We start from the raw sequence: 15052 nt of genomic DNA, 5'->3' as shown, positions 1-15052 counted from the left end.
TAGAGAGAGTAAGAGCTGTATATAGAACTTGGGAAATTGAGTTAAAAGCAACAGAGGACCTAGGGGTGGATCACTCTGGTCACAAGCCCAAGCTGAGACCAAGGGCATAGCTAAATGATCTGGAAAAGACACTTATTCCCTACACATCTCCACCTTTGAACTAAATGCCTTACAAATCTCCAGGGAAAATGGCAGTCCATCGTGTGGACTCCCTTCTCTAAGTCCAGGGAAAATAACAGGTATGTGCTTGAAACCCACTTCTGATATTATAAGTTGTGTGATCTTGGTCATGTTAATGTGTCTGAGTCTCAATTCTACAATTGTAAAGTGACAGTAATGGTGTGTTCCCAGGTTGTTGTGGAAATCTTGATTCTTAATGTAACAGTAGGAAACCCCAGCATCTCTGGAGCAAACACCCTTCTCCTACATCTTTATTTATCCTCCACATTGGCAGGACTCTATTCCTCTATTTCTCTTTAGTTCTAGAGTAGATAGGGCTCTTGATTTGGAATCGGGAAAATCTAATTCTGAACCATAAGCCATGATAGCCGATAAAATATATATATATATCATATCATGACATAATAATGGTCATAACAGTAATGCCTATTGATAGGGTCGCTATGAAAGTAATAATATCTCTAAGAGTTGTGACAATATATGATGTGCCTAGACTCTCAGAATTCCAATCCCAATTGCTCTTTGCATAAAGTTCTGTCCTAGGGTCTGTTCCTTTCCCACATCTACCCTTCCTGGATCTCTCTTCTGCCAAAAACATATGGTTCAGAGGAAGAGAGACAGCCAGGTCAATGTTTTTCAAATTGCAAGGAATCATCCTTTAAGTGGGGTTGTTGCTCAGGTTTTGACATGTAGTGGAATGGAATGGAGTGGAGTGAAGTGGAGTAGAGTGGAATGGAAACTAACAGAGAACTTTGCACGTGGTTGAGATAAAGATTGTTTCCTGAAACTTTTGATTTGTGCTTACTCTCATGCATCTGTGCATGCACTGGGACTCTGCAATATGCATTTCTGACTATGGATCATAGCCAAAAAAGTAGGCATGCTTCCAACTGTTCAGTGCAAAGACCACCCCATGTTTCTGATGGGCCTTTCACAAGCTGCCCTAACTGGAAAAGAAAGACATGGTCCCTCTATTTCCTGCCCCTAACTCCAGAAAAGGCACCATCATTGAGGGTACATCTGAGAAACCAGCACTTGGGAGTTCAGGCCTCAAGTTCCTCTCTAAAAAAACACAGGGTGATTCTGGGGGAAGTTCTGATCAGAAAGACAGCCAATTCAGATTGAGAGAAGAAAACATCACCACGCAGTTCCTGTGGTTACCAGCCCTGCCCTTCTCTTGCCTGCTGGGAGTCATAAAACCCAAGATTAGAAAGGAAAACCAGCATTTGCTCAGGCAGCCTCTCTGGAAAGATGCCGCTTCTTCCTCTCCCCCTGCTACTCTTTTTCCTGTACTCCAGAGCTGAAACTGGTGAGTATTGGGGTTCTTTCCTCTGAGATCTGCAGTATCAGCTCCTGAAACAAAGATGTTTAGTCTTAAAATAGCTAACGCTTTTTTTTTTTTTTTTTTTTTTTGAGACGGAGTTTAGCTCGTTACCCAGGCTGGAGTGCAATGGCGCAATCTCCGCTGACTGCAACCTCCGCCTCCTGGGTTCAAGCAATTCTCCTGCCTCAACCTCCCGAGTAGCTGGGACTACAGGTGTGCGTCACCATGCCCAGCTAATTTTTGTATTTTTAGTAGAGACGGGGCTTCACCTTGTTGACCAGGATGGTCTCGATCTGTTGACCTCGTGATCCACCCGCCTCGGCCTCCCAAAGTGCTGGGATTACAGGCATGAGCCACCGCACCTGAGCTAAAATAGCTAACTCTTAAACAGAGTTCCAAGATCTCTCTTTAAGAGTCCCAGAAGGAAATTTCCACTTTGGAGATGCACCCCCACACACACACCCACTGCCATTCTCTGAAGCCTAGGATAGCTCCCAGGAATGAGGAATCCCACCTCGATTGCAGAAAAGCCCAGAGCAAGTGGAAGAAAGAGGGGTATCCCCAGGAAAATCGATATGTTCTCTTAATCTTCTGAGCATCAGGGCTACCCATTACCTTGTGATTTGCTCACTCTGACCATACTCATGGGCTGTGGAGAAACCTAAAACGGGAATCTGAACATCGGGTTCTACATAGAGACAGAGGAGGGTGGGCCAGGGCAAGGTGGGAGTGGGGGAAATCTGAGTTGAAAACATCTGAATGGAACTAAGGCAGGGCCAGCTGTTGCACCTGGAGGAAAGAATGACATTTCATGTGGGAGGTTGTGGGTGGGGAAAGATATGAAATACAGGAGACAGGAGAGGGAAGATGGGCAAAACACAGGGTGAGAATGAGATTCCAGGGAAGCCTTGCTCAGCTTTAACCCAATTTGTTCATTCATTGGAGAGAGTACCAATGCCTGTGTTCTTCCAGGGGAGATCATCGGAGGCACAGAATGCAAGCCACATTCCCGCCCCTACATGGCCTTCCTGGAAATTGTCACTTCCAGGGGTCCCCCGAAATTTTGTGGTGCCTTCCTGATAAGACGGAACTTTGTGCTGACAGCTGCTCACTGTGCAGGAAGGTGAGACAACAGGGTCCATTTATCTCCAAACAGGACAGAAACAACCAGAGTAGCACCAGGGATACACCTGCACTGGGGCCTGAAGAGAGGGTCCTGGGTCCAGTCAACTTCAGGAGAGGGAAGACTTAAGCTGAAAGACTTTAGTCCATGACTGAATGGTTCCTTGAGCCTCGGTCACTGTGAGCTAAGCTCATCTTTGGAGGAAAAGTAGGCCCCATCCAAGGTCCCTCCTGTAGCAGTAGCTCCCCTCACCCCTACCCTACTCAAGATACACAGTTTGCTTTTCAGAGACCTACCCATTCTCAGGGCCACTTCCTCTATGGCCTTTTCAAGAACACTGGCCTCTAATTCTCAGGGTCCTGAACCCATCCTTTTATGGGAGGCAGAGAACAGGGTCCACACGAGACCTTCACTTTCCCCTTTAACTGATATCTCCTGCTTCAGGGGGCTGGTCCTCATATGGGCTCCCTGAATTAGAAAATGCAAACCCTGTCCCCTGAGTCCTCCCTGGCCTGTACATTCCAACAATTCCAGGGGTCCTGGAAATTGTGTCTCTTCCCTCAGAAAGCTCTTTCATAAAAAAAACCTGAGCCCCAAACAGCACAAGTGGTCAATGAAAAGGAAGATGGGCAGAGTCCAGCAATTCAATGAGAGACCCCAGTCCCTTTTCTCAGAATGAGCTCACCTTGGGAGAAACCCCAAGCCATCACTGTCACTCATTGTCCTTCCTTCTTACTCACAACAGGTCTATAACAGTCACCCTTGGAGCCCATAACATAACAGAGAAAGAAGACACATGGCAGAGGATTGAGGTTGTCAAGCAATTCCGTCATCCAAAATATAACGAGTCTACTTTTCACCACGATATCATGTTACTAAAGGTGACAACACCTCTCTTCTCCTTTTCCACTTCCCATTCTCCTAAGCTTCTCCTTCAGGTCCTCATTGCCCTGAATTTTTCTTAGGACTTAGCTCTAACATGAAGCAACTCACCCTGTCCCTCCCTGACACTTCCAACTGTCCAGAGCCCATTTCGAGGACTGACAGTCCTTCATTCCCTTCACAGTTGAAGGAGAAAGCCAACCTGGCACTGGCCGTGGGGACACTCCCCCTTCCACCCCAATTCAACTTTGTCCCACCTGGGAGAATGTGCCGGGTGGCTGGCTGGGGAAGAACAGGTGTGACGGAGCCAATCTCAGACACTCTGCAAGAGGTGAAGCTGAGACTCATGGATCCCCAGGCCTGCAGCCACTTCAGAGACTTTGACCACAATCTTCAGCTGTGTGTGGGTAATCCCAAGAAGACAAAATCTGCATTTAAGGTGATCCTCCAACTAGGTTTCTTCTCCAAAACTCACTGTTCAGGGATCAGAATGCTCCTAGAAGATGGGGTCAGAAGCCTATCAGCCAGTGACAGGGTTGGCATCACAGGAACTGTCTGTCCTCCCATGGCCCAAGACAGCCTCTGATCGTCCATTCCAGTCTACTGCACTGGGGGAATGGGGTAACGTGAAGAATGTGGATGACTGTCCCAAGAAAGGAAGAAGGGGCATCAGAACTAGATGTATAAACGAGGAGCCCCAGCTCCCAGGTTTGACTTTAGGTCTCACTGTGACTCTAAGCTGGCTAGCAGGCAGGAGTGGAGGACTTCCCGGGCTCACCTTCTGCTCTACTCTCTCTCTCTCCTCCCCCTACAGGGAGACTCCGGGGGCCCTCTTCTGTGTGCTGGGGTGGCCCAGGGCATCGTATCCTACGGACGGGTGGACGCAAAGCCCCCTGCTGTCTTCACCCGAATCTCCCATTACCGGCCCTGGATCAACAAGGTCCTGCAGGCAAATTAACCCTGGATCCTGAGCCAGCTTTAAACAGAACCTGGAACTGGACCTGAGCAGCAAAGTGTGTGCCACTCATTCTGGCCTGCCCTTGGTCCCTTGGCCACAACCCGGAGCCTCCAGAAGTGTCCTACCAGTCACAGAACTCTCAATAAACCTCAATAAAGATCCAGCTCCCAGTCATGAGTGTGTGTTCCCTCTCAGCTTCTCTCTTCTCCCTGCACATAGCAACCTGATTCACAGTCCAAGCACCCAAGAATTTGGAAGGGGTGTGTGTGTGTGTGTGTGTGTGTGCGTGTGCGTGTGTGTGTGTGTGTGTGAGAGAGAGAGAGAGAGAGAGAGAGAGAGAGAGGAAGAGAGAGAGACAGACAGACATACAGAGACAAAGCGAGAAAAGAGAGAGAGAGGCAGAGAGACAGACAGAGAGGAAAAATGGAAAAAAAATTTGAGGAAAAAAAGAGATTTTTCTCTGGAAAGGCAGGATCCATACTTTCAGCTCAAGAAATGACACCAAATCCTTCCTTGCCTTAATCATCAACCCTATTCCAATTCTGATTTTTCTTTAGTGATATTCAGAATGACTAAGAACATTTTGAATTATAAACAAGATATAAGATGTTTACAGCATCCCTGGCCTCTACCTACTAGATGCCAGTAGCAACACCCCCTTCTCCACCACAAAGTTGTGACAACCGAAATATCTCCAGGCATTGCTAAATGTCCCCAGGCAAGGGAGGGAGGGGGAAAGAAGGATTGCTCTCAGTGGAAGACCACTGGTTTAGATACATGATATAAAAAAGGCAGTTGATGCCACAAGGAGTCCTCCTCATAGTCCACATCGATAAGAAAAGATCTTCCCTCCGTGAAGCTTTCATGTGATATGCAGAGAAGATTGCCTCTCACTGAGTCATTGTTACAAAACAGATACTGACAGATTAGAGACAGCATCACAAGGTCCACATGAGCAACAACCATCTACAAATGGCTTCACCCAAACCAGCAGGAAGTCCAAAACCTAGAGCCTACTCAATACAAACCCTTGTCATGGGAGACTGACTGGAGGAGAGAAAACAGGGCAGAACAGGGACAGGACAGCCAGGGCTTGAGGCTGGTAACACCCATCACTTCTGAGGGTGTGCTAAACACCTTTGGCCAAGTGAACTATTGCTAGGAATTTGTATTTAAGAAAGAATCAAAGACATGCACAAAGATTCATGCATAAAAATTTAAATCTCAACATTTTTAATAACAAAAATCTGGAATCCCAGACATGGAACAAAGCTTATATGATAAACTTGTGTGATTGAATATTTTGAACTCATAAAAATTTGTGTTAAAAACATTTCATATGGAAAACTTCTTTTTTTGTTGTTGTTGTTGTTGTTGTGAATGGAACCTGAAGGGTGATTCTGGTGAGGAGTCAAAAGCAGAGCTACAGAGAGAGCCTAAATTTTCCTAGTGATGACTTAAGTGGTTGTGATCAAAATGCTGCTAGAAATATAAACAGTAAAGACCATTCTGATGACATCTCAGATGGAAATTAGGAACGAAGTACTAGAAACTAAGGTGAAGAATATCTTTGTTGAATAGTTGCAGAGAACTTGGCAAAATTATGTCTATGTCCTATAACTTTGTGGAAGGAAGAAATTAAGAGCAATGAACTAGAATTGCTAAGAAGTATCTAAAAAGCAAAACATTCAAGGTGCTGCATGGCTTTGTAAAACAAAATAAAGTTTGAAGTCCCCTTGCAACCATCTGAATGGACTTCCTCCTTGGCCAGGACACAGTAAAATTTAACCTGAAAGACTGGTTTAGGCCATAAGGGGAAGTAGGGGTTGGACATGCTTTATTATACCTGTGTAGCATTAATATCAACACCAATCTTAAGTCTGATAAAAAACATTTACATTCTTCTCTTTTTTTTTTCTTTTTTTACTTTTTTTTTTTTGAAAGAAAGAAAAAAAAACGAGTGAAGGAGAGGAAGAAAGAGGAAGAAAAAGACGGAGAGAGAACGGGAATGTAGCTTTATTCTAAAAATGGGTATTAATAATGGCCGATCAATATTTTGTGTATTTAAGGTAGAGAATGTATATTTTGTGTATTTAAAGTGGAGAGCTCTATAAATATTTATTGAGTTTACTTGTTCCAGATCTGAGTTCAAGTCCTGGATATCCTTATTAATTTTCTGTCTCGTTGAGTCTAAATCTCTTTATGGGTCTTATGTATCTGGGTGTTAGGATCGTTAGCTCTTCAATAAAATTCAATATATTCAATATATGTAATGCTTTTAAAAGGAATATAAAAATCTTCCTATAGAATATCAATTTTGTAGCTATATATTTTATATATGCATAGGAAAAACTGGAAGTAATTCATCAACATAATTATGGGGGTTATCTCTACAGGATGGGATTAATAGCTATTCTACTTTTGTCTTTATGTTGGTTCCAAACCCCATCCATGTATTCTAACTATTAAGGATGCAGCACCACTCATGGTTCTACCAGTGGATACATGCATATACCCATCTTCAGAATCCCATTGGTCAGGGTTTCTGCATGGGAAGCAAGCATCTTTCCATTCCCAGGTCACATCACTCAGCCCATTCAGGAAGCTATCAGAGAAGCTAAGCCCCTAAAATTTCCCTCAGGTCAGTGAGCAGGCATCACAGTCTTTCCTGGCAATTGGTGTCAATGGCCAACTGCAATCTCCTGAAAAGATGTAAAAAGGATTGGTAAATCAAGCTACAGTCTCCACTGCCACATCTGATCCCAGAGTCCTAATTGATATTTTGCATCTCACTTCCACCACTCACTCTAGGTTCTCTCCACTCCACCATCTAGCAGTTCAGTGAGCCTGTGCTGTAGTCTGACAGAGTGGCCCAGACCTCCACCCTGAGAGGACTGAGGTGTTAGGTGCTTTGCATTTGTTAGGTTTTGGTTGTTGTAACTGCACATTTACAATTACCAGTGAGCAGAAAAGTATAGGGGCTACTTCCAGAAAATCCCCTGGGTTGCAGTCATACTCCTATCTTCTCCCATTGCATTGCAGCAACCCTAGCTTCTCACAGTAATTAAGGCCAAATACTCTAGCCATAAAGTAACCATTTCCTTTGCCTGCTGGTCCACTGTTATGAGGAGTCCCAAATGGCTGAATGATAGTCACAACATCCAGTTCAATGGAGCCTTTCCCACCTCCACTGGAGAAAGTATTTTCTTCCTGGAAACTTAGACCTCTAAAGTGGAAGAATTTGAGTTTGCAGAAACAGGAAGGCATAAATTCCACAAGTAAGTCCCTGGGAATGATAACTAAAGGGATCAATTCTACTTCTATCCCTTGGTTCCTGGACTCATATATTCTAGCTATTTGGGGACACTGAACCATAGACTGGTTGTTGATTCAGCATATGTACCACACCCTGGAAAGCAGTGCTCCAACTTTCAACCCTACAGGGTGTCGTCTCTAAGCTGGCACCTTAGCTGAGCTTTCAACAGGCCAGCTTATCATTCCATTAGGTTGACTGCTTCTGGGTTGCATGGTATATAACAAGACCAATGAGCCCATCATTTTACATTATTTGCCATAAAATGAGTCCTTTGCTCTGAGGTAAAATGTGTGACAGCCAGGTCGATGGATTGGTGAATCTGTCAGCCCTTATATGGTGGTGGTAGCAGAGGAATTTTAGGCAGAGAAGGAAAACTCATATCCAGAGCAGGTAACAAAGGTGATATAGATGAATGTCCATCCCCTCCAAAGTAGAGGGGTCAACCTCTCACTGGATAACTGCCTGGTCTCTCCAAAAGCAGTGCCATCTCGAAGACTCAGGGATAGTCTCTGCTGCTGGCAAGTTAGGTGATTAACAGTGGCAAGACCCAAATTGACTTTGGTGAGAGTGTCCATGTTCTTGGGCCCATGAATAGCCTCTGTTCTCAATCTCCGTGACCACTCTACTCTGCTCATGGCCCATTGTTCCAGCAGCAGGTGGTCAAGAAGAAAACGTGGCTGACATCTGCAGCCCTTATCACCCTTTTACCTGGTTGGAAGTCTGTGTGAGCCCATGTGGTCCAGTGCTCAGGCACAGCAACTTCTCCTTAGCAGGTAGCACTGTGCAAGTGGGGTTCTTGGTCTGTGGTGGCGGCAGCAGTGGCAGCGATGAGTAAGTAGGGATTTATGACCATGAGAACAGAGTGAGTTGCCACTAGAGCCACTCCAACCTAAAAACAAAGCAAGCAGTCAACGCAAGCAGAATCCAGGGGAGCTGGGGTGGTGTATAAACTGGAGCAGGTGCGCTGGTCCTTACTCAGTGATATAGTTGGTACCCTCCAGGAACAAGCTCACCTTTGTTCTGCTGATAATTAGATCATCCTGAGCAAAGGTATACTGCCAAATTATGTATATAAATGTCATCTGTTAGAGTGGGTGAAGGAGGGGGTTGAGGAGGTAACACCAGTGATGAATGAGAAAATAAAAACTGCCCACCTGAAGTCCAGAAACAAGAGAATCTGAACAATGCAAGGAATGAATTTTAGTAGACCTTGTTGATGCCCTTCCCAGGACCTCTTTAGCAGCTGATGCACCCATTCCCCAGCTGTTATGAGTGATAGTCATTAACCAATGTCCATGTCCATGAGTCCACATATATCCTTTCCCTGAGCTACTTCTCTCATACAAAATAGATGCCCAAATTGATTTTTGACAAGGCTGCCAAGGACACACAATAGAAAAAGGTAGTCTATTCAATAGATGATGTTAGGAAAACTGGATATCCACATGCAGAAGAATGAAATTACACCCTTGTCTCACACTATATACAAAAATCAACTCAAAATGAATTAAATACTTAAACATAAAATCTGAAATTTTAAAACTACTAGAAGAAAACATAGGGGAAAACTCCATTACATTGCTCCAGGCAATGAATTTTTTGATATTATCCCAAGAACACAGGCAACAAAGCAAAAATAGACAAATGGGATTGCATCAAACTAAAAGTCTTCTTTGCAGCCAAGAAAACAATCAACAGAGTGAAGAAACAACCAATAGAATGGGAGAAAATATTTGCGAATCACACATCTAATAAAGGGTTAATATTCAAACCAAATCAAGAACTCAAACAATTCAATAGCAAAAAAGCAAATAACCCAACTTTAAAATGGGCAAAGAGCCTAATAGACATTTCTCAAAAAAAGAAATACAAATAGCCAACAGGTATATGAAAAAATGCTCAACATCACTGATCATCACAGAAATGCAAATTAAACACAATTAGATATCACCCCTTAGAATGGCAATTATCAAAAAATAAAAGATAACTGATAGGATGTAGAGAAAAGAGAATACTTATACACTGTTGATGGCAATGTAAATTAGCATAATCATTACGAAAAAGCTATGGAGATTTACCCAAAAATTTAAAATATAATTGCCATATGATCAATCAATCCCACTACTGGATATATATTTAAAGGAACTGAAATCAGTATGCCAAAGAGATATCTGCACTCCCATGTTTATTGCAGCACTATTCATAATAACCAAGAAATGGAATAAACCTAAGTGTCCATCAATGGATGAATGGATGAAGAATACATATACATACACACACACACACACACACACACACACACACACACACACAGAGTGGAATACTATTATCCATCCTTAAAAAGAAGAAATGTCATTTGCAACAACATGGATGAACCAGGAGGATGTTATGCTAAGTGAAACAAAGCAGGCACAGGAAGAAAAATACGGCATGATCTCGGTCATATAATCTTAAAAGACAAACTCATAGAAGCAAGTAGAATGGTGGTTACCAGGGCCTGGGGTAGAGGAGAGGTACAGGAAGGGATGAACTTCCTGGTTCTGAAGCCCTTCTACTGCTTCCACAACCATCCTACTCCAAAGGCTCAAACATCAAGGGGCCTCCCAGCTTGCCTCAGCACTTGGGCATCCCAACTCCAAATCTAATTGTAAGTGCAATATAGTCTGAATTGAAGAAAGAAGAATATTCAAAAATGTACATATACTTTGATTCCAACAGTATGGAAAACTATACATTCTAGGGAAAAGTGGAAAGAATCCTTCAAAAATGGAGGTAATTTTCTCAGAATTGTAACTTAAAGATGGCTTTTTTATTATTCTCCTTAAAATTGTTTTTAAAGTATTTTCACAAATTACAAAAATAAATGAAGAAATACAAAGATACAGGAAGGCTTTCTCAAATATTTGCTTAAATGCTCAGCAAATGGTCTTCTTTTCTGTTTTTCCCATACACAGCACATTCCCCAGGAAGCAGGGAAACCGCAAGACATAGTATTGGGCAGAAGATGGGGAGTGAGGAGGACATCCTCAGGATCATCCAGAGCCTGAGCTGGGAGGAACCACTTAGGAAAAGCTTTAAAGATTCCCTGAGGCCAAAGGCTGGGTCTACCCTGTAGTGTGAGCCCAAAGAAGACAACTCCTTCTTGAGCAAGGAGTGTGGAAAGAGCCGTTGGTGCCACATTGGCCTTTTTAATCAGCCCACCCGTAAAAGTCAAGATCAACTATCATTGCAGATTTGATTCAGAGATTCAGAGAGTGCCATTGTGCCATTGCCCCTGTTAATGGAGGTTAGGGTCTGATAAGGGGAAGAAAAATGTTCCACCATCCGCAGATTTAGCCCAGATATTAGGGTGCTTTTCTCCATGCCATGGGAAGGGACTTGCCCAACACAAACACTAGACAGTGATAGTCCAAAACAGCCCAGCTTCCCTGGGTTCTGCAGAAAAAGCAGAGACCGAAATAAAGAGATCAAACAGGGACATCCCCAACTCCCAACCCTGACCTGAAGCTGAGCCTTCATCTAAGATACTGCAAGCTGTTCCCTTCCTCCATTCTATCATTTCCTTAACTACTTTGTACTCTCACAATCCCACTTGATATAGAGCAAGGGTATGATGGAGAAACAGAGTTCCCTTATACGTTATGAATTATTTTAAAGTGGTTATATAGTAAATGATAACCAAAAAGAAATTGAAAAGAGAAACAAAGAAGGCTTATCCTACTGTAAGAGCTTATATAGAGTACAGCTCCAAAATGTTCAAGAACATTTGATGCTTGTAAATACTGTGCTCTCATAGCCTCAAGGCACTCCTCCCTCCACATACTGCCCAACACTTGAATTCTTCTCAGCCTCTGCCCCTCCCTAAGAAAAGTTGTTGCAAACATGTAAGTTCTTATAAGTGGAGGTTTGTCTCTCATGGCCATTTGATAGTCAAATAAAAAATGATTTATCTAGGCCTCAACACTAGTAAAGGGAGCTCCACAAGCCCGCGGGTGAAGTGGAATAAAATCAGACTAGAAACCACCTCTGTGTAAAGCAGGACATAGCAAGGGCCTGCAAACTGCACACCTGTAATTCCCTGGTATCATGGGGGAGATCCAAAACATGTGATATCTGCACTCCTAACCTTCCCTGACAAGGGTTTCAACTCAATGGGCAAATTCGTCATTTACCTGTGAAAAAGTTGTATAAGCGTAACATAATTCCAGGAAGGAAATTAACAACGCTAAAGGCCTATTTCAGAAGACCTATTGTACAACATGCTGGTTATAGTTACTAACAATGTGTTTTAATAATTGAAAATCATGAAGAGAATAAATTTTAAGTGTTGTCACCACAAAAAAAGTATGTGAGACAATGGATATGTTCATTAGCTTGATTTAGTCATTCCACAATGTATATGTGTATCGAAACATCATGTTGTATACCATAAATATGTACAATTTTTATTTGTCAATTTAAAAATGAATATTGGCTGGGCATGGTGGTTCATGCCTGTAATCCCAGCACTTTGGGAGACCGAGGTGAGTGGATCACTTGAGGTCAGGAATTCGAGACCAGCCTGGCCAACATGGTGTAACTCTGTCTCTACTAAAAACAAAAGTTAGCCGGGCATGGGTCCGGTGCCTGTGGTCCCAGCTACTTGGGAGGCTGAGACAGGAGAATCGCTTGAATGTGAGAGGCAGAGGCTGCAGTGAGCCGAGATTGCACCACTGCTCTCCAGCCTGGGCAACAGAGCAAGATTCTGCCTCAAAAATAAATAGATAAATACATAAAAATTAATATTAATAAATAAAACTGAAAAATTAAAACTTGAAAAAACTTTTTAATTTTTTTTTAAAGACCTATCAATAGGCCATTGGACAGTCATGATCTCCATGACCTCTCACAAGAGCTGCATGGATCATATTAATCTTCACACTGATATTTTGTATTCATTCATATTTTTATAAATAAAGCAAAGCTAAGAGATGCTATGAAGCTTTGCCAAGGGCAAAAGCCAGGGCAACCAGGATTAGAGCCCTATACATTGAATTATTACCTACTGCATGCCTTAAATGGCAAAAAAGAATGGTACAACTTGTCTGGGAGCTTAGGGAAAGGAAAAGCCCACATACTCCACAGTAACTAAAGAAGAGTAGAATCATTAGGTCTTAGGGATGGATAGGACTATCAAGACTGGGCATGATGCCCTCCTCCAGTGTTTCAGTACTCTTTATGACACCCCCAACTGGTTCAAGACTCTGCTGAACATCTCCAATGATAGGAAACTCACTGCTTTTCCCAGGCAGAGATATATCCTGATGTCCTAAAGTAGTTGATTATTTGTTCTGCTTATATAGATCTCACAGCTTCTTCCAAAGTATCTTCAACACTAGTCCTGATCCCATCCCTCCTCCTGTATCCAGTTAAAAAAAAAAAGCTCTGTCCCTGAGAGGGAAGTTCAAACACAATCAGAAGTCTGGTACCAAATCTTAGCTGAGCTTTCTTTTCTCAGAAACATCATCCCTGGGTCTTCCACCCTTTTCCCAAGCTTCTAGCTCCTCTCACAATTTTAATGTGCTGTAGTTTTTTGCTGTTTCTTTCAAATACTTAGGGCTGGCCAGATGTGGTGGCTCACACCTGTAATTTCAGCACTTTTGGAGGCTGAGGCAGGTGGATCATCTGAGGTCAGGAGTTTGGGACCAGCCTGGTCAACATGGTGAAACCCCGTCTCTACTAAAAATACAAAACTTAGCTGACCATGGTGGTGCATACTTGTAAACCCTGCTCAGGAGGCTGAGGGAGAATCGCTTGAATCCAGGAGACAGAGGTTGCAGAGAGTTGAAATCGCCCCACTGCACTACAGCCTGGGCAACAGAGCAAGACTCCATCTCAAAAAACTAAAATAAAATAAAGTACTCAGAGCTGGCTACAATGTTTAAGACATCACGATCCAGCATCCTGCTCATTGAACCTGTCCTGCACAAGGTTTTAAGAACATGGTTGCCAATATTTTAAAAATCAGGAACGCTCATGGGGAAATCCAGGTTGCTAGCATCTCCTGAACATCAGTTCTGGCAATCATTGACCCATATTCCCGTACGGCAAATGTCAGTTGGAGCTGAAGGCTGCTCAGTTGAGAAGGAGCATGCAACCATCTCATTCCCACACAGGTAATCCCACCTCCTCTTATTTGCTTTCCCAGCACAGAGTGTCAATTTCCATGCATCATTGCTGTTGTGCTGTTGATTTCCTTGAAGTAAGGAGAAAAATGAAATACTTCTTGAAATTTTTCCTTATCAAAAGTGGAGAATAAATATAGATCGAGAGAGCTGGTCATGTGCTTCAAAAAAAGTGAGGTGAGCACATACAGCTTTGTAAAAATAAAGATTCTTCCTATGTGTTTAATGTTTAATGTGCAAAGTTAACATGTACATATTAAATTAAATATAACATAATATAGTTAAATTAACAGCCCACTGCACTAGTGCAGTTACCATCATGGTTCCTGTAGGCATTGTATCTGATCAGCGTAGAGCAGCCTCAAGCTGACTTTGCATCCAAGTGAAACCCCATGTGTTCTTGACATATGCAACTGTTAAGGCATGCATCCTCACTCTTATTCTTGTGCAGCTGGTCTTTAAACCAAATGAGAGACTCTATATCTATCCTTTAAGTGTGTGTATATATATACAGAAGAGAGAGAGAGAGAGAGAGAGAGAGAGACTGGGTGCAGTGGCTCATGCCTGTAATCCCAGCACTTTGGGAGGCCGAAGACAGATTGCCTGCAGTCAGGAGTTCGAGACCAGACTGGCCAACATGGTAAAACCCTGTCTTTACTAAAAATACAAAAATTAGCTGGGTGTGTCTGTTTGTGGGTGCCTATAATCCTTATAATCCCAATGAGACTGTCTCAAAAACAAAAACAAAAAATTATATGTATATATAATCATTTGAGACTTTAATAAATCATTAGCAGGATCTTTTTAGATTGCCACTTTGCTCTCCTGGGTTTTGCATATTCCTTCCCAACTCATGGCATTTTTAGTATTGATGGACATGCTTTCCATTGCATCTTCCAAGGCTGTCAAAAGCACTAGGTAGCCCAAGAACAAAATCAGAGCCTTTTGACAGTTTGAGATTGCTTCTTAAGACACACCATAAATAAAATAAATACATAAAGAGAAGAGAAACTTTAAAATATATATGATGCTACAAGAATTGACCAGATAGATCCATGAAACTGAAGAGAGAGCTCAGTAATGGCTCTAGCCTAAAGAAAGCATT

At 42.7% G+C, this 15052-nt stretch overlaps 1 protein-coding gene and 1 long non-coding RNA gene across 3 annotated transcripts in view; one reads left to right on the top strand and one right to left on the bottom strand.

Moving 5' to 3' along the window:
* The window catches only part of LOC144577375 (uncharacterized), a 182632-nt gene that overhangs the window by 140857 nt on the left and 26723 nt on the right, over positions 1 to 15052 (bottom strand). The gene's annotated exons all lie outside the window — the stretch shown is intronic.
* On the top strand, positions 1402 to 4630 carry CMA1 (chymase 1). 2 transcript variants are annotated; one of them, XM_002753692.7, is made up of 5 exons: positions 1402 to 1489; positions 2477 to 2627; positions 3373 to 3508; positions 3694 to 3948; positions 4324 to 4630. In XM_002753692.7, exons 1-5 carry the CDS (start codon positions 1432 to 1434, stop codon positions 4465 to 4467), a joined length of 744 nt encoding a protein of 247 aa, XP_002753738.1. In that variant the 5' UTR covers positions 1402 to 1431; the 3' UTR covers positions 4468 to 4630. The 2 variants fall into 2 exon arrangements, with proteins under 2 accessions (XP_002753738.1, XP_078190762.1); XM_078334636.1 differs by lacking the exon at positions 4324 to 4630 and having other exon boundaries at positions 3694 to 4095.

The sequence above is a fragment of the Callithrix jacchus genome, chromosome 8 (assembly GCF_049354715.1).
Source record: "Callithrix jacchus isolate 240 chromosome 8, calJac240_pri, whole genome shotgun sequence".
Taxonomy (NCBI): domain Eukaryota; kingdom Metazoa; phylum Chordata; class Mammalia; order Primates; family Cebidae; genus Callithrix; species Callithrix jacchus.
Note: the sequence above shows the minus strand (reverse complement) of the source record. Positions and strands in the feature narration are given on the sequence as shown.

What these genes read in the sequence shown, in the direction of transcription:
- CMA1 (XM_078334636.1), top strand. Translation starts at nt 1,432, where the DNA reads ATGCCGCTTCTTCCTCTCCCCCTGCTACTCTTTTTCCTGTACTCCAGA. An exon ending in GTACTCCAGAGCTGAAACTG is followed by an intron (nt 1,490 to 2,476) that starts GTGAGTATTGGG and finishes GTGTTCTTCCAG; the next exon opens with GGGAGATCATCGGAGGCACA. An exon ending in GCTGCTCACTGTGCAGGAAG is followed by an intron (nt 2,628 to 3,372) that starts GTGAGACAACAG and finishes TACTCACAACAG; the next exon opens with GTCTATAACAGTCACCCTTG.